Below are 25,420 nucleotides of genomic sequence, written 5' to 3'. Positions count from 1 at the left end.
GCTGTGGCGTGGCGTGGCACAGCGCGGCGGCGTTTGCTTTATTTCTAGCACAATGTATGCGATAACTTATAATGAAAATTTCACTTTTGTTAACATTTCCCCATCATTTTATCCTCCATCAACGTCAAGTGAATAGCTTATTTTATGTTAAAACGTTTCTATGCATGTTTACTGAATAAGCAGTGTTCACCAGATAGGTGTCGGCCATTAAGTACGTATACGTTATTAATGAAATATTTCTAAGAATGAAAATGGCATGTTAATGTGTAATATACTAATAGTATCCCTTCTTTCATAAAACACTGATATATTATACTTTTAAACGCGATTAACACATTTAATACACTTCCTGAGGTCTTTAGAGCCCGCTGATAATATCACGTGACTGTTTTGAAAACGAGGCCGTCATTTTGTAAACACGAGCACATGATGCATGCGTTTGTTCGATGTGTTTGTTTCGACATCAAATTTGGTTATAGTTGTGGCAGATGTAATTTAATATCTCAAAGCCAATTCAGAATTATGAAAAAGTGACATTAATTCCCAGCATTGTACCAAATTATATGTGTAAACAACATGTAGAGCTAACTGTTCGTTCACGTTTGCGCAGTCCGAGCATCTTCTATACATGCTGTTTCCATCGCAAAAAGCAAGGGCTTTCTTTTGCCATCTTTTGTTTTTTAACTGACGCTGTAACCCTATTCAGTCGCAAACGACCTACATGTACTTACAAGCATTTTTGTTACCAGGTGTGTTGTACGCATGTGTTACCATACATGACGAAAAAAACAATTTCCTGACTGAATAGTGGTTCGCCTCAATTACTAAAATAGCCAGATGATCGATACAGGCCCAATGAGCCTCTTGTATAGATTCGGCCAGGGATCATAACACAAAGCCGTCCTCACAGGGCCGAATGCTTAACTAAAGGTCAAACGTGAGGCAGTGTTATGGGAAACATTAGAAAGGAGAAAATAAGAAAGTAGAGAAAGATTCCACATTTCCATCGTCTTACAAATCGTGTAATAGATGCAGCAGGTACAGTTGTCACGTTCTACCAACAGATTTCGCTACATATCGGTGTTTAAGAACAAACAATATTCATGTTTTGTGAATACAGCAACACAATATGGCAGATGCAAGGGGCAAAACGAAAAAAGGAAATGATAAAACTTTTATAGAACAAACATACGATATCCCTCGTTTTATCGACCGAGTGCGTATCCTTTAAAGATTTTTGTGTATCATTTTAATTGTAACACGGTAAATGTTTGTCGAATAATCTTGCCCTGTTTCCTTAGTTCCGACCGAGACGATAGATATATATAACGTCTCTTGGTAAAGCTATACTATCGCAACTAGAGTCCGGGGTCCAGCGGACTGGACATGCTTGGTTTATGTACCCAAGGTAGCATGAAGGGTATCAGATAATCTGATGTCCAAATACGGACCTGTCTGTTTATGTACACATCGTCCATCACATTCAATTTCGTTATTCTGGACAAACTAGCAAGAGTACTCTCGTGTTGACAGAAGCAGCATTGATTGACCACAAGTGTGACGAAACGCCGTACTACGACATTAATTGGATTAAAACCAACATCGTGTAATGTCGTGTCAAGTGTAATGCAATAGACTAGCCCTTATTATGTACTGCAAGAAAGATGCTGAACCGCAATGCAGCAGGCAAGCTGTCATCATTACGATTACATAAGTAGTTGTACAAGTTCCTAGAGGTCATGTTCACATTCAATGTTCCGCCGTCGTTAAAACGCACCAGGACAGTACCCGCTTCTCTCTTCCACGAAGAATGCCGACGTTGGTGATGCCTTTTAACGGCGGATCAGCTGATCCCGACAGTTCCGACACGGACAGTAAGAACATCGATTCTAGACTTGGTTTGAAGGACTCGCTGACACCTATTTTATGGATAATGAAAGTTACAGGTCTGCTGCGTGGTGTAACCCTCAAAAGACCGTGTCAAAAACAATCGTCGGATGTTTCCGCCGGACGATGCTGCTCCCCTAGTCTTGTATACGGAGTATTCGTGGTCTGCCTGCTCTGGTGTAACGTCGCACTCTCTCTCTGGTCTTTTCGTGACATGACGTCATTTGACGGTGTCGTATGTAATCAGATTATCACATCCACTTGGTTTTTCCAGGTGGCGAGTACAGCGCTCGGTAATATCTGGCTTAGTAAACGCTGGAACAGAATCTTTACTGCTTGGGACAAACATGTTAAATCTTTGGACCCTCGGCTGGCGATGAGCGACAGACGGTGCGCTGTTGTTGGAGCCGTTTTGTATGTAGTATGGTTATTAGCCGAGTTTGGATTTGTGGGTATCGGCGCCTACTTACTGGGAGGCGGTGGGATCGGATCAGGCGGTTCCTTTACCGATCATCACCATTTCAATGTCTTTTTCCAGTTTTTGTTCGTTTTGATTTTCTTCTATTTTATTTCGGCTTGGTATTTGATGACAGCTGTATTTAGTATTTTGGCTATTGGACTTTACCGGGCGTTTAAAGCGTTTTCTAAACGTTTTGAAGAAAATTTCGTCGATGGAATATTTAAAGGTGACGTTGAGCAGCTACGTCAGAAACACGGCAGCCTGGTCCGGTTGCTGGGGATGGTTGACGGTATGGTCTCCGTGTACATCATGTTGATCGTCGGCACCATCATTCCCCTCATCATCTTCACTCTCTACTTTGTTCTCTTTGAAAGCATCGACACCTTCTCCTATATGGCGACCTGGTGGTCGGTATCGCTCAGCGTCATCCAGATCATGTTGGTGTTCATTGGAGGAGGTCTTGTGAACTACATGGTAAGTCCATTGGCGGAGGTCTTGTGAATTACATGGTTAAGTCCATTGGCGGAGGTCTTGTGAATCGCATGCTAAATCTATTTACTGAAATTAGTTATTTAAAAGTTTTCTGAACACGGATAATAAGTTTCGTCTATGTTACAGGCCCACTACCCTGTGGAAGCACTGTATGATATAGACCTCGGCTGCCGCACGTCTGAAGAATGTCACCAGGTACGTATAGTCATGTCTTTACTGTTTATTTATACAGAATAAAATAAACGTGTAAGACTTCATGAGACAAAATACAAGGGTAGGTAGGTAGGTTTTAATCTACTATGAATAATTAATTATCATTTATGTACTTGCATAGTATTTCTAGTGTCTTGTGAAACAGATTTTGTGAGATCCAGTGTATTAAACATGATATGATAATTTGATGATCTAGATTACTAGTGAATCGGGAATCACCGAATCGTTATATTGAATTATTCAATTATACACTAAATCGCTAGAACAACTATTGATGGTTGGTCTTGTCATGATGAAACGACGAACCTTGACATAAATTACACCAACAGCCCTAGAGAGAATGAACTATCTTGTTAAATCAACCTTGCAAGCTGGATCCATTCCTGTATGGCTTCTAAAGTCACGTGAGCTGGATCAATTCCCATATGGCTTCTAAAGTCACGTGACCTGGATCCATTCCCATATGGCTTCTAAAGTCACGTGACCTGGATCCATTCCCATATGGCTTCTAAAGTCACGTGACCTGGATCCATTCATATGTGTCTACTGAAGTCACGTGAGCTGGGTCTACTGACATATGAGCTGGATCTATTCCAGGTGTGTACTGAAGTCACGTGAGCTGGATTATTCCCCGGTGTCCACTGATGACTTTGTCACACGAGCTGGATCCATTCTCTGAAATTTACTGATATTATTCAGCACTAATTCCATTGCTTGTGGCTAGCATGGACTAAGTTGAGGGTTCAACTACATGGGATTATTTAATGAAAGTGGTGCTATTTAAACCCAAATCAGAATCACCTTTTCTGTTTTTGATGTTCATTTTCGTAGTTTTATGTGCATACCGTGCTCATCATCACAGTGATTTGAGTTGACAGCTAAGGATAACAAATGCTGCTTTTGTCATGCCGCGTTTGATGTCTCCGACATTTGCATGCTTTACACGCGTCTAGGATTCTCTGTTGGAATTACTGGGAATGTTTTACCCTGTTTCCATTTATATATTGAATGACAGGCGACTAGTTCGATAATAACACTATTGGTTTTTTGTTCTAATTCTATGTCAGTAAACCGAAAGGTGAAGTTTGTCGTCATAACATATCGTATCATTTTTAATGTGACAACGCTGATATTGGTATGATAACCAGGGATACCGTATCGTAGAGACTGACCGTCAGTGTTCTCACGATATACATTGAAGCTTGAATACGACAAGTCGGTATTAATCGTTTCCGAACAAAAATAATCAGAATACAAGTCTTCAGCTCTCGGGTGTACGATAGACGCAATTTCATCACTAATGGTGTACGGTAGACGCATCTTCATCACTAATGGTGAACGATAGACGCATCACTAATTGTGTATGGTAGATACATCGTCACCACTACTGGTGTACGGTAGACTTATCTTCATCACTACTGGTGAACGATAGACGCGTCACTAATTGTGTATGGTAGATACATCGTCACCACTACTGGTGTACAGTAGACTTATCTTCATCACTGCTGGTGAACGATAGACGCGTCACTAATTGCGTATGGTAGATATATATCTTCACCACTAATGGTGTACAATAGAAGCTTCTTCGCCACTAATGGTTTTCGATAGAAGCTTCTTTACCACTAATGGTGTACAATAGACACATCACTAATGGTGTATGGTAGATACATCGACATCACTAATGGTGTATGGTAGATACATCGTCACCACTACTGGTGTATGGTAGATACATCGTCACCACTACTGGTGTACGGTAGACTTATATTCATCACTACTGGTGTATGGTAGATACATCGTCACCACTACTGGTGTACAATAGACACATCACTAATGGTGTATGGTAGATACATCGTCACCACTACTGGTGTATGGTAGATACATCGTCACCACTACTGGTGTACGGTAGATACATCTTCACCACTACTGGTGTACGGTAGATACATCGTCACCACTAATGGTGTATGGTAGATACATCGTCACCACTACTGGTGTATGGTAGATACATCGTCACCACTAATGGTGTACGATAGCCACACGATGTCTTGTGACAAGACGTCTGGACTGCGGTACTGCGTTTACATTCACTCTCACACCAATCTTATTGAAATCTAGATGGTCATTGTAACTACGTCACATGAACATCTCACAACATCTCACAAGGGGTCACGTCAGGATGACCTTTTGGATTAGCCAATCAAATGACTTAACCAGAATCGTGGAAGTGAATTTAATATGTACGAATTAGCACGAATTAGCACGAATAGAGTGCATATCTTGCATAATCTGTCAATTTGTTTCAAGGCATTTCGTCCCACAAAGCATATAGCTAGATACTTGCTGTGCCGAAATGGTTTGCCTCAGATGCATGCTGTGACGAAATGGTTTGCTTCGATGACATCAAGAAATTGACAATTCGCACTGAAAGTGAAATACACACATCTCAAAGGTCATCAGAACGTGACCCCTTATGGGATGTTGTTAGATGTTCATGTAATGGAGTGAGAATGAGCGTTTATATTTTAATTAGATTGCTCTCACATAAACTGTATCTATCTCATTGGTTATGTACTCGCACAGGTAAACGAGAAAACTACAGGTGTACTTTAATGTCGTACCCATCATAACCGGGGGATTTGTTTTATTCTCGTGAGAGGAATTTCTTAACCTTCCTAATGAGACTGAATATCTTTTTAGAAATGCCGAAATTAGTCCAAGAGCTCAACGTAAAAGGCGGGTTTGTTATAGATTTCCCAGTGTTATATCTAGTCAGATGTTTAATCCTATTCTTCCTATTTATTCTGTTAACAAGCACTCGCAAGAAGAAATATGAAGTTACTTTTTGCCGTGTGTTTATTATACATTTGTATATCATTATTACTGTTATAAATATTTTCTTCACTCGTTTCTTTTAGATCACGATTTTTCTAAACCAGCTGACCAGCCACCCAATAGGGTTTACAGCTTTCGGACTATTTACGATCGACAGACCAACCATTATAACGGTAAGTCAACTCGTCCATCATATGCATTTCTCTGCCGACTTAACTCTCATACACATTCGTAAGTCATCCTGCCCACCATATCCATTCCTATATCAACGTGACCATCATACACATTTCTAGGTCATCTCGCCATCAATATGCATTCTTAGTTCAACGTGCCAAACATGCGTATTCCAATGTCAGTATTGCCGTGTATTCTGTTTATCCTGCAACAATTTTATATAAATTGACTCAATTCAAGACAAACACATTTCCGTTTTGTTTACCTTTCTTAGGTATGAGTGACCCCGAGTTAAGTGTACTGCTACATCGCGCAGTAAGATAATCATATTTACTACCACGACACTATAAATTCGCCATTGCAAAATACATGTAGTTCCAATTCACAATGAAGATGATGATAGAACTTTTATTTTTGACCAGTCACAACGTCGCTTTCTATTCACCGCGTTGGAATCCGTTGATCAAATAGTCATTTTGCTGCATTTCCGCAATAAACATGTACGCTACAACTTTTGATAAAATATTCATATTTGACAACAATTATAATAGCAAGACTTAACAGGACTTTCATACACATTCCTAAGTCAACTCGTCCACCATATGCATTTCTATGCCAACTTGGCTGCTCATTGAAAATGGTGTCGCCATGTTTTCAACGATCGAGTGCGATCCTTTATTTATCTGTCACTAGTGTAATATACTCTGGAGCGATTTTCATTGGCTGCGCCACTCAGAAATTCATTGTGACTAATACTAGGCACATTGACCCGCATTTAATGCTTGCATTCAAGATGGCGACCGTGGCAGTTACACTGTAAGTACCTCAGTGGTAAAAAGTTTTGGCAAATCATGTTTGTACGGCGCTAGATTACGATGAACTTTGATATATATTGCTTCTAATGCTGCAAGTTATTACGGATGAACTTTTAGAAAGCCAATGAGTGATTTTTGAGGTACTTTCCCTTGTTTAGAAAATTGTGAATAGCGCCATTCCTTTGTTCTGATATCGTACGTGACGAGCAAAAAAATGGAGGAAGACAAAAATCAGCCTGCAGGTACTCCCGTTGTCGACAACAAACGGAAAACCTGTGCTAGTACCCCTAGTCCCAGTGTCCCGTCCCAACCGACCCACAGAAGAAGAAATTCTATGGGTGATGTGGAATATACGGAGATGACGCCATCTTTGAAATTAGATGTAGGAAAAGGCAAGGTTGTTGACTTCAATTCTTTGATACAAAATACCGTCTCTAATCCTGCTTTTGCGGCAGCAATTGCCCCAGTTTGGGTGGAAGCTATGGTTCCACATTTTAAAGTGATGATGACTGCAGTGGTTACGGAAATGATGGGGGAATTGATTAAACCACTTCACCACAACATAAATGAATTAACAGATAGGATAAATGATCAGAGTGTGCAGCTCCAAAATCTAAAACAATCTAACAGTGAACTCACAAATAAATGTAACTTTCTCGAGAAAAAAGTTGAACAACTGGAAATTTGTGACGAAGAACAACAGCAATACAGTAGACGTAACTCACTGCGATTCCATAATGCCAAGTTAGCTTCCGGTGAGATTCATAACACTGATCAGAAAATAGTATCTATATGTTCTCAAATATCTGTCGACATTTCCGAAGATGACATATGCAGATCACATATCATTGGTAAGCCTTACAACGGAAAATATCAGATTATCTGCCGTTTTCGGAATTGGAAAATAAAAAATTCCGTGTTCCGCTCCAAAAAGGCCCTAAAAACGAACCCAGAAAAAATCTATATTACTGAGGATCTGACCACTTTTCGCCAGGGAATCATAAAAGATCTGTCCGCGGCAAAAACGAGAGGTGAAATAGATTCTTTCTGGACAAATGATGGTAGAATTTTCCTGAAACGTACCGTGGATTCATCCAAAACTATAATAAGAAGTAAGAAAGACTTACATCAATCCATCCCATCCACTCGCCCATCTGAGTGAAGTCAGCTGTGTACTCGTCAGATTATGTTATACCAAAAATCTAACATAAGGACACACTTCACAAGTTTGTGTTTATTTCCATCATTTACTTAAATTTCACTTTGTTTTGACAATTACTTCAATGTACCTACTTGTAAACAAAGTATCAAATTTCATGAAGTTTAATAACTATTAACTATTTGTCTACAACATATCATTGTCAATATATTTGACAACTATTATCAAATTCCTTGCACAATGTCATATTTCACTAGATTTTTGATAATAATTGATAATAATTACATAGTTGTTTTTACCAAGTATTATCCTTCATTATGTCATACACTGTATCTAAATATATGTCATCTAAATACCTACATATCCTATTGCATTATTGGAAACAATTCTGATAACTATTACATAGTTGTTTTTACCAAGTATCAAATTTTACTGTTTCCAAAATGTCCTTTTCAATAGGTCATATCTATATATATTATTGCATGTTTACATTATTGCATTATTATTGCTATTGCATTATTGTAAACAATTCTGAAAACCATTTCATAGTTGTTTTACAGAGTTCAAATTAGCACTGTTTCTAAAATGCCAATCTCTCACTATATCAGATCTATATGTATATAAATGTATATATGATAACAAAAAAAACTTAAACCAGAAAATTACAAGTTCTTTTGCCTACTTGAGTAAAAGCTATTCATACTTGTTCATATCCAATATATATATATACGTATATACATGTATGTCATATTTGCATATTTGTCAACTCTGCATCAAATTTCTTAAAGTTAGATGACCATTATATAACTGTATGTGTACAAAGTTCAGTTTTGTTTTGTATTATTTTGTTTACCTGCAGTTTGGTTATAACAATGTATGTTTACAAAAGTAAGATATATCTTTCTAAACATTCACTAAATTGCATAATGTCAAAGTTAGCAAAGATTGTTCTTTACTACAATGTATCTATGTATAAATTGTCAGTTTGCTATTACCGATATGGTAATTTAAAAAAAAAAAAAAAAAATTTTTTTTTTTTTTTTCTTTTTTTAAATCTAAACTGTGTTACAAAGTTCAGTTTTGCACTTGTTTGTTTACCTAAAGTTTGATAAAAGTAATATTTCATAAAGTTTGATATATGTTACTAATAACTACTCTTTTTCATAAAGGTAAATTTCACAAAGTTTGGTTAAAACTGCATTTGTATTCATGTACATTGTGTCAGTTTATACGTTCTCACACAAATATGATTATAAACAATGATTTATTTTTAAAATGTCAAACCACTTAAGTTTTGATAACCATTATATATACATGCTTACTAAGGTGTTCTTTTTTGATAATCACCCCAATTAGATATACAGACTTCAAAAGTTTGTTTACTTTTACCTACTAGCTAATCTCATAACAAAGTTGATAACTACTATCAATGTTATTACATTCTAAAGTTTTCAAGAAGCTTGCAATTATTATCTACTGCTTATTAAGTGGCATTATTTTGTTGGTTTTTTCTGCTTCTGTTTTTCTTGTTTTGTTTTAAGTTTCACACATGTTGTGTCAAATTTTTCACAAAGTTTAACAAAAATTACTTATACCAAGTGGTGTTTTGAATACTATTATCTCACCTTTTTTATCACAAGAATATATAAAAATTACCTATTTGTGTGGATACTTGTACATTAAATATCTCGAAAGAATCTTTCAACAACTCAAAGCAGCAAAATTCACTAGCGCATGTAAATATTTTTTTGTGAATATTTTTTTAAAAGTGTTTTCTTTTTGCTGTCAAACTGAATTATCACACCAATTTCTGAGTTATTTTCAATATGTATTTTTAGGTCACCTGAGACAAAGTCTCAAGTGACCTATTCTAATCCCCTTTTGTCCGTCGTCGTGCGTCGTGCGTCGTCCGTCGTGCGTCGTCCGTCCGTAAACAATTGACATTTTCGACTTCTACTCCAAAACCCCTAAACCAAATTCAATGAAATTTCGCAGGAAGCTTCTATGGCTAAAGGTCAACCAAAATTGTAAATTATATGGTCCCCACCCCCAGGGGCCTGAGTGGCGGGGCTATAAAGGGTCAAATTGACTAAAACTTAAAAAATCTTCTTCTCTACTCTCAGATATGGTGGAATCAAACACTTTTCAGAGATGGAAGGGTCTTAAGGTGCTTTACCAAAATTGTAAATTTCATGACCCAGGGGTCTCACGTTTGCCCCTAGGGAGGGGGTAAACTTTACTATAGTTTATATAGGGAAATCACATTTTTGACTTTTATTTGTTTTATTTCTATTGGAATTCATTCTAATTTGGTAAACATTGTCAGCATGAGATGACAGTTTGATGGCATGCACATGTTGGCCCTGACTGACCCCCAGGGGCTGATGGGCGGGGCTAAAAAGGGCCAAATTGACTGAAATTTCAAAAATCTTCTTCTCTACTCTCGGATAATATGGAATCAAATACACTTCATAGATGGCAGGGTCTGAAGGTGCTTTACCAAAGTTGTAAATTTCATGACCCAGGGGTCTCGCGTTTGCCCCTGGGGAGGGGGTAAACTTTACTATTATAGTTTATATAGGGAAATCACATTTTTGACTGTTATTTATTTTATTTCTATTGGAATTCATTCTAATTTGGTAAACATTGTCAACATGAGATGACAGTTTGATGGCATGCACATGTTGGCCCTGACTGACCCCCAGGGGCTGATGGGCGGGGCTAAAAAGGGCCAAATTGACTGAAATTTCAAAAATCTTCTTCTCTGCTCTCAGATATGATGGAATCATATACACTTCATGGATGGCAGGGTCTGAAGGTGCTTTACCAGAATTGTGAATTTCATGACCCCGGGGTCTCAAGTTTGCCCCTGGGGAGGGGGTAAACTTTACTATAGTTTATAAAGGGAAATCACATTTTTGACTTTTATTTGTTTTGTTTCTATTGGAATTCATTCTAATTTGGTAAACATTGTCAGCATGGGATGACAGTTTGATGGCATGCACATGTTGGCCCTGACTGACCCCCAGGGGCTGATGGGCGGGGCTATAAAGGGTCAAATTGACTAAAACTTAAAAAAAATCTTCTTCTCTACTCTCAGATATGGTGGAATCAAACACTCTTCAGAGATGGAAGGGTCTTAAGGTGCTTTACCAAAATTGTAAATTTCATGACCCAGGGGTCTCACGTTTGCCCCTGGGGAGGGGGTAAACTTTACTATAGTTTATATTGGGAAATCACATTTTTGACTTTTATTTGTTTTTTTCTATTGGAATTCATTCTAATTTGGTAAACATTGTCAACATGAGATGACAGTTTGATGGCATGCACATGTTGGCCCTGACTGACCCCCAGGGGCTGATGGGCAGGGCTAAAAAGGGCCAAATTGACTGAAATTTCAAAAATCTTCTTCTCTACTCTCGGATAATATAGAATCAAATACACTTCATAGATGGCAGGGTCTGAAGGTGCTTTACCAAAATTGTAAATTTCATGACCCAGGGGTCTCGCGTTTGCCCCTGGGGAGAGGGTAAACTTTACTATTATAGTTTATATAGGGAAATCACATTTTTGACTTTTATTTGTTTTATTTCTATTGGAATTCATTCTAATTTGGTAAACATTGTCAACATGAGATGACAGTTTGATGGCATGCACATGTTGGCCCTGACTGACCCCCAGGGGCTGATGGGCGGGGCTAAAAAGGGCCAAATTGACTGAAATTTCAAAAATCTTCTTCTCTACTCTCAGATATGATGGAATCATATACACTTCATGGATGGCAGGGTCTGAAGGTGCTTTACCAGAATTGTGAATTTCATGACCCCGGGGTCTCGCGTTTGCCCCTGGGGAGGGGGTAAACTTTAATATAGTTTATAAAGGGAAATCACATTTTTGACTTTTATTTGTTTTGTTTCTATTGGAATTCATTCTAATTTGGTAAACATTGCCAGCATGGGATGACAGTTTGATGGCATGCACATGTTGGCCCTGACTGACCCCCAGGGGCTGATGGGCAGGGCTAAAAAGGGCCAAATTGACTGAAATTTCAAAAATCTTCTCTACTCTCAGATATGATGGAATCAAATACACTTCATAGATGGCAGGGTCTGAAGGTGCTTTACCAAAATTGTGAATTTCATGACCCTAGGATCTCAAGTTTGCCCTGGGGAGGGGGTAAACTTTACTATAGTTTATATTGGGAAATCACATTTTTGACTTTTATTTGTTTTATTTCTATTGGAATTCATTCTAATTTGGTTAACATTTTTAGCATGGGATGAAAGTTTGATAATATGCATATGTTGGCCCTGACTGACCCCTGGTGGCTGATGGACGGGGCCAAAAAGGGTTAATTAAATTAACTGAAATATTTCAAATCTCAGGTGACCGTTAAGGCCCATGGGCCTCTTGTATATATCCCTTATTTCTTCTCTCTTCTCTTCTTTCCTTAACTTACTTCTATATGTCTCTTGTAAATGTATCTGAGTGTTTTGGCTGCCTTTCTTTTTATACATGTATGCTAATTTTGATAGATGTTGCCGACTGCCTCCCAACTTTCTATGTAATATTTGATGACCATGGGTAATGACTTAGCACAGTACCGGGCGGCTGTCGGTTGCTTCTATCAAAGAACTCACTGTTTTTTGTTTTCACGAAAGTTTATTTATCATTTAAAATTATTTGATGTTGTAAAAAGTTGCAGGTCATTAGTAAACTTATTACTAACTTATTTATTTCATTCTATCCATGTTGTTTTATCTAGCGTAACCAATAACTCTTGTTTCCTACTAATATTACAACTTCTCCTACTATCATGTAACGACGTACACCCAAACCCAGGCCCTGTAGATCAAAGTAATTCTATATCTGTCTTTCATTTAAACATCCGTAGTCTTAGAAATAAGCTATCACAACTAGAAAATTTATCGTCCGACTATGATATTATCTGTGTTACCGAGACTCACCTTGATATTTCTATTAATGACGCTGATATACTCCTGGGTGGTTATAAATTATACCGTAAGGACCGGGGAACTCCGGGAGGGGGGATAGTCGTGTATACATCCAGTATTTTGTGCAACCGGCGTAGAGATGACTTAGAATTTCAAGTGGGCGAGGTAATTTGGACAGAAATTCAATTTCCATCAAAAAAATATCTTCTGTGTACTCTGTATAGGCCTCCAAATAGCGCACATGCATTTTGGAACCATTTACGTAATTCTGTTGACACTGCTATTCAGGAAACTCCTCATATTATACTAGTTGGAGATATAAATGTTGATATGTTAACTGTAGAAAACACACACGCTGTTTACGATATTATCCACACTTTTAACATGACAAACACGATCGACAAACCTACGCGCACGACGCGCACGAGTTCCACCCTACTAGACCCCATCTTAATCTCAGACACGTGCACGTATAACTTTTCTGAAGTAATCGACATTGACGATGACCTGTCTGACCATAAAGCGACGACAATAGAACTAACAGTAGGGACTAATATTACAAGGACGTATAAACGAATCATAAGATGTTATAATGAAGCTAATTATGAACTCTTTAATAACAAACTAGACGATACGGACTGGGTTGACTTGTTCTCTACGACGCACTCCCCAGACGAAATATGTAAAAAATTTACTGATAAATATTTGGACATAGCCAGTGAGTGCATACCTACTAAAACTGTTATAATTAGACCTAACGACAAGCCCTGGTTTAATTCTGACCTTCGCCGAGAAATTAGGAAAAGAGACAGACTTTTAAAAGTTTTTAAATCAAATCGCTCTGTAAAAAATTTGACGAATTTTCGGAAACAACGTAACCATGTCAACAATCTTAAAAAACGTACCAAAGAACTTTTCTATGCGGATATAAATGGTATTCTAGATCGTTATTCTTCTTCAAATCCACGAAATTTTTGGAAAATTGTTCGGAGATTAATAAAAACTTCTGACACTGCTAATATTATACCACCGCTTGTACATACAAACGGAAATCTTGTAATGACAGACGTCGATAAAGCCAATATACTTAATGATTACTTTGTTTCCATTTCTACCATTGACGATACAGACATTGACGAGCCAGAGGTCGAACTAAGGACTGACGCTACGATATCAGACATACATTTTCAACTCAGCGACATTACCGACATACTTAAATCTTTATCTCTTTACAAAGCTGTAGGTCACGACGGAATTAGCCACAATATGTTAAAAAAAATACAGCATTTTCTATAGCCTACCCATTATCATTAATATTTAGACACTCTCTTGATACTGGTATTTTCCCGGAACACTGGAAATTAGCAATAGTTATGCCATTATTCAAAAAAGGGGATAAACACGTTTCTTCTAATTATAGGCCTATTTCATTACTCAGCACTATCGGTAAAGTTTTTGAACGTTTAGTAGTTAAATATTTGAATAACTATTTGCTTGAAAACTCACTTATTTATAAATACCAATCTGGTTTCCAATCTGGTCATTCTACCGTCCATCAAATGATAGAAATTTACCATACCTTATGTGAAAATTTAGAAAAAAATCAACCAACCTGTCTAGTATTCTGTGATATCTCCAAAGCGTTCGATCGTGTGTGGCATAAGGGACTGTATGTAAAGTTAGCGAATTATGGAATTAATGGGAAACTTCTAATTTGGTTAAAAAATTATGTAAGTAACAGAAAACAGCATGTTTTTGTAGGAAACAGTAAATCTTCCGTTAGGACTACTAATGCTGGCGTGCCACAAGGATATGTATTGGGCCCACTACTTTTTATTCTTTACATAAACGACATATCTGATAATCTCGATAGTCTTTCAAAATTATTTGCTGATGATACCTCTTTATTATGTTCTGGTCGATCACCATTTGAAATTGAAATTAAAATAAATAATGACTTAGCAAAAATTCAAAATTGGGCAGAAACCTGGTTGGTGAAATTTAACCCTCTGAAAACGGAAGCCTTACTAATTTCAAATAATGAACATGAACATGTTATAGACATTAGTTTTAACAATATAGATGTAGAATTTGTTGATCACCACAAACACCTAGGCGTAACATTAGATGTAAACTGTAAATGGTCTCGACACATTGAAAGCATATGCAAAAATGTATCTAAACAAGTAAGTATTCTCAGAAAGCTCAAATATATTTTAAATAGGCAAACTCTGTATAAAATTTACAAGTCATATATTCTGCCTTTATTTGAATATTGTTGCGAGGTTTGGGATGGATGTTCTCTCAGTGATGCAGATAATTTGGAAAAATTAAATTTAGAAATTGCAAGAATAATTACCGGATTACCTTCCTTTGCTAGCAGGCACTCATTATACTCTGAAAGTGGATTAGAACCTCTTGTAAATCGTCGTTCTAGAAGAAAACTACAACTATTCTATAAAATTACTAACCAACTCACTCCTAGTTACTTATCCACTTTATTACCTCCCTTGGTATCTGAAAACTCACATTATAACCTACGTGATGCAAATAATTACTCTCTATCGAACGTCAGACTTCAACTAACAAACAAATCGTTTTTCCCATCTACTATTCGACTTTGGAATCAACTTGATCTAGAGATTAGACATAGTATCTCATATTCAGTATTTAAAAAATCTATCTCAAATAAAACACATGTACCTACCCATTACTCAGTTGGAAATAGAAAATCTAATATATTGCATGCGAGATTAAGAAACAAATGTAGTATTCTAAAAAATGACCTTTTTCAATCGCATCTTATTGATTATCGCCATTGTCAGTGTGGACATCCTATTGAGGATGCATACCACTACTTCTTTATTTGTCAAAATTACTTTGAACAGAGAATCGAATTGTTCCGAAATCTAAACAATTTCATGCCACTAGACCTGCAACTGTTGTTATATGGAAACAATGATTTATCCATTGAAGATAATTTTATGATAGGCCAAATCACTCAGAAATACATTCAAGACTCAAGAAGATTTTAATTCCCCGTTTTCTCTTTTCTTAATCAATATTGTGAAATATTATACATACATATATATATTGACAGTTAAAAAAAAAAAAAAAAAAATGTATTTATAAAGTCTCCGATTCCGATAGCGCAAGAGAAACGAATTTTTTTTTCCAGAAGGCAATGGATCGAACGGAGAAAGCTTACCATGGAACAGGATATAACGAACATTAGAAATAGCAGTGTGTTTTTGTGCAGCGAATAGTTTAATCTTCTGCTATCGAAATCGGATTTGTTTTGTTTGCTTAGTAAAAAATTAAACTAAATTTATCAATTGAATATTTGAATAAATTTGAATCGTAGTACCCCTCTCTCTCTCTCTCTCTCTCCAAATATAATTGTTAATATTTCAAATGTCATGTCATCTTGTATAAAAATTGTAAAAAATCATGATAATTGGGAAAGGGCTTCATATAAGTTTGAAAACTTGTGCCCAATCCTCTTGTATATATTGATACAAATAAAATATGTTTAAATCAATTGACCCGCGAAAATAATTAAATGGGTAAGTATTTATATCATAATCCGAATTTTTATGTTAATGACCGTAGCGACTAAACAACAACTGTTCTGAATACGTATTGACAAAATTAGATGATCTGACCACACGGCAACATCGTACGATGTTTACGTGCCGAAATATACGCAATTTAATTCTAATCCAAACCGCCTCACAGCTTCAGGTCGCCATCTTTGTTCAAATCAAAGCATCTGTGCGTTTGAAAGAGTCAGTACTGCAAAGCTTCTAAACGATCTTGTGATACAAATTTTAAGATTATAATAGAAACGAAATATGAATTTCAAAATAATTTTATTTCAATTGCTTATGCTTTAGATTAGCGAATCATAGCAATTATTTACGATAGAACTTTAATGTTGTACCAAATACTGATCTCAATGTTTTTATTTAGACATTTTTTTTATTTCGTTCATTTCATTTCATTTAAAGTGTTGATTTAGATTTCCCAATAAATTCGCGGGAAATGAATTTGATGACGTAACCGGAAGCCTACATGCTATTAGAACGTGACCCGGAAAACATGACGATAATAAAAACAGAAGATCATTGAACATTACCGGATTATTTTCGCATTTTTTGAGACACCAATGTGCTAATATACAACGGAAGGTAACACTGATTTAATTCATAGCTATCGTATCAAGTAAAACGAACAGCTATTGCGAAAATAGCAGTATTTGCTTCACCTAGTTGGACTAGACCTACTTTCGTTTTGCAGTTAACGGATATGGTAAAAAAAAATCATCTTCTCAACCATAGTTTATCTAATTAGTTATCCGTGGGATTTTTTTATTAAGAATATTTGTACTTCTCATGTACAGCGGATCTTTGTTTAAAATTAACTGCTCTAGATCTGCAGGTCTGATCTGATTACCCTCAGCTGACCCTGACCACAGGGCCACGTTACTATCATATCCTTTTGTAAACACTCCATAATACATGTCTGTGTATCCACGGCAGATTCGTCTGGATTACTGCAACTAACTTTCTACCTTCTGGCAGCGATATGCATATGATATACACGTCTCTGCTTCTGGGACGTTGTGTTCCACTCCCTTGTATTGACTTCATACCTCTGGTTACCCTATGACTTGAGCTCATAACCGGTCTTCCTACTCCATGACTCATGATTAACCTGTCACAGGTTTACTGGTTAGGAGTTACAGCGTAAACAGACATACATGTATCAACCGAGTCACGGGTTTTAAAGTCATAGGTAAACAGACATGTAACAGGAGAAAGAGAAAACGTAGAAGCGAGACGGGGGTTCAAACTCTCCGAATTCTAGATGGACGTTCTACCACTGAGCTACATGGTCGCTTATGATCAATGTAGCTTAAGATTTGAAAGACAAATGTTAAAGATAATGTAACTATAGATACAAAAATTACGCACATATCAACGAAAGACCATGCTTTCCCTAGATGAAAAAGTATTAGAATCCAATGCTACTGGTCACACAATATTTTTTTATATATATATTCTTTATGTGGATGGATACGGCAAAATTTTAAATACTTTAATATATAAATATTTATTACCGGTTAGCTTGTAATAATAATAATTAAATAAGTATTTATATAATAATCCGAATTTTTATGTTAATGACCGTAGCGACTAAACAACAACTGATCTGAATACATAATGACAAAATTAGATGAGCTGACCATACGGGAACATTGTACGATGTTTACTTGCCGAAATATACGCAATTTAATTCCAATCCAAACCGCCTCGCAGCTTGAGGTCGCCATCTTTGTTAAAATCAAAGCATCTGTGCGTTTGTAAGAGTAAGTACTGCAAAGCTTCTAAATGATCTTGTGATACAAATTTTAAGATTATAATAGAAACGAAATTTGGATTTTAAAATAATTTGATTTAAATTACTTATGCTTTAGGTTAGCAAATAGTAGCAATTATTTACAATGAACTTTAATGTTGTACTCAATACTGATCACGATGCTTTTATTTAGACGTTTTCTATTTCTTTCGCTTCATTTCATTTAAAGAATTGTTTTAGATTTCCCAGTTATTTCGCGGGAAATGAATTTGATGACGTAGGAAGCCCACATGCTATAGAATCAGGCATCTATAGTCGATAAGTGGAGGTTTGGAGTGGATAACACTTCGGTCCATTAGCTGTAGAGCGTGACCCAGAAAACACGACGATAATAAAAACAGAAGACCATTGAACATTACCGGATTATTTTCGCAAATTTTGAGACACCATTGTGCTAAATTACAATGGAAAGTAACACTGATTTAATTCATAGCTATCGTATCGTAATCTATATGTATTTGGGCAAGATCTACTTTCGTTTTACAATTTACGGATATGGTCATATAAATAATTCATCTTCTCAAACATAGTCGAATTACTTCACGGGATAGTTCTATCAAGTATATTTGTACTTCTCATGTACAGGGTGCATACATGTATTTGTTTAAAACTGACTGGTCTGCAGGTGTGATCTGGCTACTCTCAACAGACCCTGACCCCAGGGTCACGTTACTATCGTATCCCTTTGTTAACACTTCATAATAAATGTTACTACAACTTTCTACCTTCTGAAAGAGACGTGTATATGATATACCATATTAACGTGGATGGATACTTCAGCATTTTAAATACTTTGATATATAAATACTTATAACCGGTAAGCTTGTAATAATAATAATAATAATAATAAGACTCCTTTAGTAAAAGCTCAGATGAAATGTAAACTCATTACAGATCCTATATGTATGCCATCCTCCGTGTTCTCATGGTGTTGTCATACCTACATCTGTACATTACCTCAAGCAATGTGAATCAGTTGTGGTTGTCTCCCTTAGCTTGTAAAAATTTGTCAGTTGTGCCATACTATAAAGTCTGTTGTATCTTTATTATCAAACATAATAAAGAAGTGTTTTTGTTAAATGTTACACTAAAAGATGTCTTCGAATAAAAAAAATGGGAAGGAGTAGGAAGTAGTTAAACGTACATAAGCAGACACCGATAGCAAGGTGGTGCTGCATGAATACGACGGTGAATTTGGTGGTTAATGTTTTAAATTCTTGTAATGAATATCTTAGAAAATAAAATGTTTAAGATGTTTTTCTTCATTTTACAATCATAGACAATATACTATGTGAATATACATATCACAATCAGTATTTGGGTTTTAGGTGTAGCGTTACCATGACTACACCTTTCTCAGACTAACAATGACCAGTAAAGCGTAGATACAAGAATGTATATACACAGAGGTGTTGAAGTACACGATATTGCAATAAAATCGATAGAAATTTTTCTGCTCAACTACAATCTTATCTACATTGATTATATGACCTTCTTGGCGATGTCATATACACGATTTATAAGATTATATGACCTACCAGGCGATGTCATATACACGATTTGTAAGATTATGACCTACTTACCGATGTCATGTACACGATTTGTAAGATTATATGACCTACTTGGCGATGTCATGTACACGATTTGTAAGATTATATGACCTACTTGGCGATGTCATGTACACGATTTGTAAGATTATATGACCTCCTTGGCGATGTCATATACACGATTTGTAAGATTATATGACCTCCTTGGCGATGTCATGTACACGATTTGTAAGATTATATGACCTACTAGGCGATGTCATATACACGATTTGTAAGATTATATGACGTACTTACCGATGTCATATACACGATTTGTAAGATTATATGACCTCCTTGGCGATGTCATGTACACGATTTGTAAGATTATATGACCTACTTGGCGATGTCATGCACACGATTTGTAAGATTATATGACCTACTTGGCGATGTCATGTACACGATTTGTAAGATTATAACCTACTTGGCGATGTCATGTACACGATTTGTAAGATTATATGACCTACCAGGCGATGTCATGTACACGATTTGTAAGATTATATGACCTACTAGGCGATGTCATGTACACGATTTGTAAGATTAAATGACCTTACCGATGTCATGCACACGATTTGTAGGATTATATTACCTTCTTGGCGATGTCATGTACACGATTTGTAAGATTATATGACCTACTAGATTATATGACCTACCAGGCGATGTCATATACACGATTTGTAAGATTATATGACCTACCAGGCGATGTCATGTACACGATTTGTAAGATTATAACCTACTTGGCGATGTCATGTATACGATTTGTAGGATTATATGACCTTCTTGGCGATGTCATGTACACGATTTGTAAGATTATAACCTACTTGGCGATGTCATGTACACGATTTGTAAGATTATATGACCTACTTGGCGATGTCATGTACACGATTTGTAAGATTATGACCTCATTAGCGATGCTATGTACACGATTTGTAAGATTATGACCTACTTGGCGATGTCATGTACACGATTTGTAAGAGTTCTACCTTGTATGACTTCATTATCTCTATGATGTTATGTACAGTTTGTTGGATCACCTCTCTATCCCAATGACGTTGTCATGTAAACGGTTTGTACGAGTTCTGCCTTATATGAGCTCTCTGTTTTTGCTTCATTCTTCTCAAAGTTCTTCTTCCTTATGTCTCTCTAGACGCAGTATCGCGTTTGGCATTTCTTCTTAATGTGTTCTTTGACATTGCCTTACGTTTAGGCCTCATTTGAACGTTTGTCCCTTTGAGGAAGGCTTTGGGTTCCGCCCATGTCGGAGACATACCAGAGCCTCTAAAAATGCTAGTTTTTACTCCTGCTTAGCGTTCAGCATTTTGGGGACTGGAAAGACTGCTTCTCCCGTTGTCGGTAAAATGTGACCGGGTGGGGTGACTTACTGGGTGTCTGCAACAGTAACCTTCAATGAGCTAGCACTATAAAGTCAGCATCGATTCCGTGTCATCGCAAAGATTCGAAACACGAACGTACCACAGCTTCCCAAAACACCAATTTTCATCACGCATGTATCAGGGGAAGCTGTCCTAAATGACCAAAGCTGTTGATAGAATGTTAAACAATATAAAACGAGCCAACCTTGTATGACCTCCACGGTGATGTTGTGTACACTATTCGTGCGCGTTCTGACTTGTATTACCTCATTGTTTCTATGGTGAAATACATTTAATATATTGTACGAGTTCTGTAAAGATCGCTTGCAGTTATGTAAAGCTACTTTTGTAACGGTTTACATTGCTTTGATATTCGTCAAACAATATCGAATAACTTGGTCGTAGTACAGGGAAATAAAGCAGGCCCAAATGATACAGACGTTGTGTTATATTGTTGCTCGCGGTGTAAACAGCCTTTTCCATTACATCCGACTTTACTGCTGAAAACCTATTATAAAGAATACATTATAGCGAGCACACATCCTGGACCCGTTAATACACATTAGTGTTTACGTCTCATATATACTGTAGCACGGCATGTCTTTACATGTCTTATTAATTGTGAAAATTTACAAGTTTATAGATTTTGTCTAAATATAGTCGTAATTTGTAATTAGGCAGTAAACATGGTATGATTGGATATGTAGAGGCGTTTAAGACAGGCTGTTAACACATGATCAGTTTACGCTGGTTGACGTCATATACAAGATTTCAGTGTATCGCTCTGTGTCATCGATCTACAATGCTATTGGCGCTAACACTATCTTCACTCGTGCGCACACGATATTGGTAATGTGTCATTAAATTGTACACGTTCTAGTTCAGTCGCGAAAATCACATGCATAATTCATTTTGTTTCAATAAGAATCGTTCTGTTTCATTCTTTCTGCCACCCCACCTAACGTTTTGTACTAATATTGACCATACCTTGTCCCCTGCCTTCGTAAGGCATGACATGGATTCGCCCTCTCTTTGCAGTAGTGAAATAACCCATATATCGATATCGATATAGTGTAGTCAAACGCAAGCATAACTAAATCGCAGTAGCACTATGCAATAATACTGGTCAGTTGTGGAGATTACTTAGAGACGGCATCTCAGATCTGAATTAACTGCAACGATTAAAAACCTTGTACGTCTACCGTCCGCTTTCGTCAATGTAATATACATGACCAAAAGATGTAGTAACTATTTTATTTGGCATATGGAAACGAGATAACAAATTGTGATATTTACCCCTGATCTGTGATGACGGTAACTCAGAAGCTTGTTTTTCCGTCGTTCATGCACCCTTGTTAATGTATTAGCTACCTGTAAGTAAAAAACTGCAACTAACAGTGAATAAGGTATACTAATATGTCCATTAGTCATTGACTTTATTGTTGAATGCAGTAGTTCTTCGGTGAACGAATGAAATGTCATCGAAATCAACAAAGTTCAATAGCATTTCAATTGGTTCCGTGTTCCTTAGTAGTTTCCCGTCCGTCGCCATAACGACAAGGTTTTCGATATCACCATCAATGAGATGTACTTAAATCTGATTTCTATATGCTCACAATGAGGTAACACTCCTGATTGAAATCAAGCCACAGGCCAAAAGGTACGGGATAAAAAGTAAATGTTTAATGAGGTGGGCGGATACGTAACTGGTATATATAATTTGTGTTGTTTTTTGGTCCCGGATATGACGCGACAGGTGGCGTTACTGGTCAAGATGAAGTATGTGATTGGTCAATGTAGCGGTAAATGCAAAATTGTGCAGATATGCAGTTAAAAACAAAACAAAGTTAATATTGAATGCAAGCTGAATAAGTGGATGTATCTTTTCAAATGACACATTAATAAAATTATATTCCTGATTCAAATGCAGTCTTATTATCACCAGAGATGATTGAAACTGATATAAATTTGTTATCCATGCTGAAATGCATTAGTTCGTTAATTTATTTCACCAGCAGTTTTATATTACAACCACCAGCATTAAAAATATCCCATTTATCTTTTTTTAAAGATATTTCTTGGGGGTTTTTTGTGTGTTACAAACTTGGTGTTTTCTAATTATCTTTACAGTTTGCTGGAAGCATAGTGACATACGCTGTGGTGGTGATACAGTTCGCACCGTCTGATGGAGCGGTCGACCAGTTCGTCTGTAACTGTTCCTGTATGTAAGGCGGATGATACAGACCCGCAATACCAGACATCCGTCAGCCATATTTATCGGAACTTTAATGTTATTACTTCAGTACGCTCCATTTAAGTTTGGGGATCACGCGATCTACAGACGGAATTATATCCGACGTCAAAATGAGTCGGCTACAGCTTGATGCACATCTCGTACGGGCATATTGAGGTAAACATTTGTATGTATATACTGGTGTGTCCATTACCATACAAAACACACGACACTATTAGTCCAAAATGGCAGGCGATCGATAGCGGTTGTCCGATATACTTGGTTCTACCGTTAGTAGCGTAGTGCTGTTAGAATTAAACCGGTCGGTATGGAATAGTGTTAGATTCAGCAGAAGAGTCATGGCAACGTTTGTATTTACGTCATCGGCACGTGCTAGCGACAAGTGATTGATTTCCTTTTGCTGGTGGTGTATATGATGTCGGACAGCGTACGGCGATTCTGCCTGAGGATGCATTTCATTATAAACTATATGTTCTACTCGGTATGTTACGACTATCACTGTCTAAGGGCGACACCTTTCTATTGACTTGAGAACAACAAAGAAAGTGTTGCCGTAAAAACATCACCATAAGTATGACGAGAAAAAAAATGGATCCTTGTGGTCACAATATCCGGTCTACTGGGGAGGTCATACGATGTATTGATAAATTGTTCCTAACATTTTGGCAGACAATATATTGTTTAAATTACGCCAGGTTAGGATTAATGAACACAAAATAAAAAAACAAAAGCAAAAAAAAAAAAAAAACCAATCGTTTTGCTGTTTACTTTAATATTTGTTCTTCGTTCCTTCCCAGTTTGTTGTTGTGCTATTTATGTTCCGTTTGTAAAGAATGCGTTCACGTAGTATCAAGACTCTGTATATAAAAAGTCTGTACTTATTTGACAATGTAGATATGTGTTATTTCATATCAATGTTTCTTAAAGTTTACTTTAAAATCGTGTAGTACCAAACAAAGCACGCCTCTGATTAACGAAATATGGTAATGGTAAACATTTTCAACAGCATGACACAAACAATTTGGGGACTGACTTATTCCCGCTTTAAAGATTTCCAGTAAGGTCCAACTCTTCTCACTCAACGTTAAATTCTAGTTCGTGATGTCTATAAGTACAACGAGTTACCTGATGATTTGAATATTAACATTCTGGAATCTGTTCAAGAATATATTAAAGATACAAAACGTTTCGAATAATAGTATGATGAGAAATGTGTGACCTTTTAATGTTATGATTGAAATACCATTTTTGTGATGTATTGACATTGTACCAACAACTTGCTTCATAGATTAGGTCATAGTTATTAGATTAATTCATAGATTAATTGATTTATGTATGTTTACATTTAATCAATTCACTATTGTTTTATTTATACATGATACTATTCACTTATAAATTTTCATTTTGTTAATGTACATTATAATATTCATGAAAGCTTTGGTGGGGTGTTGGGGTAACCGGTCTGAATCTAGCACACCTTGGTGGAAGGCTGGAGGAGGAGGAGTTAAAGGACATTTAAGCCAGAAACCCTTGTGTAGATAGATTCAAGACTTGATGCCATTCAAACACTCCAACAACAGCTACATGTAATAGCTCTTTTAAACTTTAATAAAAATATAAAGATATTTACTTTTGGATACTGTATATCTAAATGAAGTTATTACTTCCCTTTAACCAGTAAGCTTATCAGTACAAATATGGCATTCCTATACTGACCAAACTATATCATATATACATCTGCTCAATTCCTTATATTTATCTATATTAAGAATTAGCTCTTTATACCTGGAGAAGATTTATATAGG

At 36.6% G+C, this 25,420-nt stretch overlaps 1 protein-coding gene across 1 annotated transcript; it reads left to right on the top strand.

Moving 5' to 3' along the window:
• The first annotated feature begins 1,654 nt into the window (after nt 1-1,654).
• On the top strand, nt 1,655-25,420 carry LOC117323814. The gene is made up of 4 exons (XM_033879281.1): nt 1,655-2,821; nt 2,966-3,034; nt 5,965-6,054; nt 23,492-25,420. Exons 1-4 carry the CDS (start codon nt 1,811-1,813, stop codon nt 23,588-23,590), a joined length of 1,269 nt encoding a protein of 422 aa, XP_033735172.1. The 5' UTR covers nt 1,655-1,810; the 3' UTR covers nt 23,591-25,420.

Source organism: Pecten maximus, chromosome 1, assembly GCF_902652985.1.
Source record: "Pecten maximus chromosome 1, xPecMax1.1, whole genome shotgun sequence".
NCBI classification, from domain to species: Eukaryota; Metazoa; Mollusca; class Bivalvia; order Pectinida; family Pectinidae; genus Pecten; species Pecten maximus.
This window is presented reverse-complemented; position numbering and strand designations above follow the sequence as displayed.

What these genes read in the sequence shown, in the direction of transcription:
- LOC117323814 (XM_033879281.1), top strand. Translation starts at nt 1,811, where the DNA reads ATGCCGACGTTGGTGATGCCTTTTAACGGCGGATCAGCTGATCCCGAC. An exon ending in GAGGTCTTGTGAACTACATG is followed by an intron (nt 2,822 to 2,965) that starts GTAAGTCCATTG and finishes TCTATGTTACAG; the next exon opens with GCCCACTACCCTGTGGAAGC. An exon ending in ACAGACCAACCATTATAACG is followed by an intron (nt 6,055 to 23,491) that starts GTAAGTCAACTC and finishes TTATCTTTACAG; the next exon opens with TTTGCTGGAAGCATAGTGAC.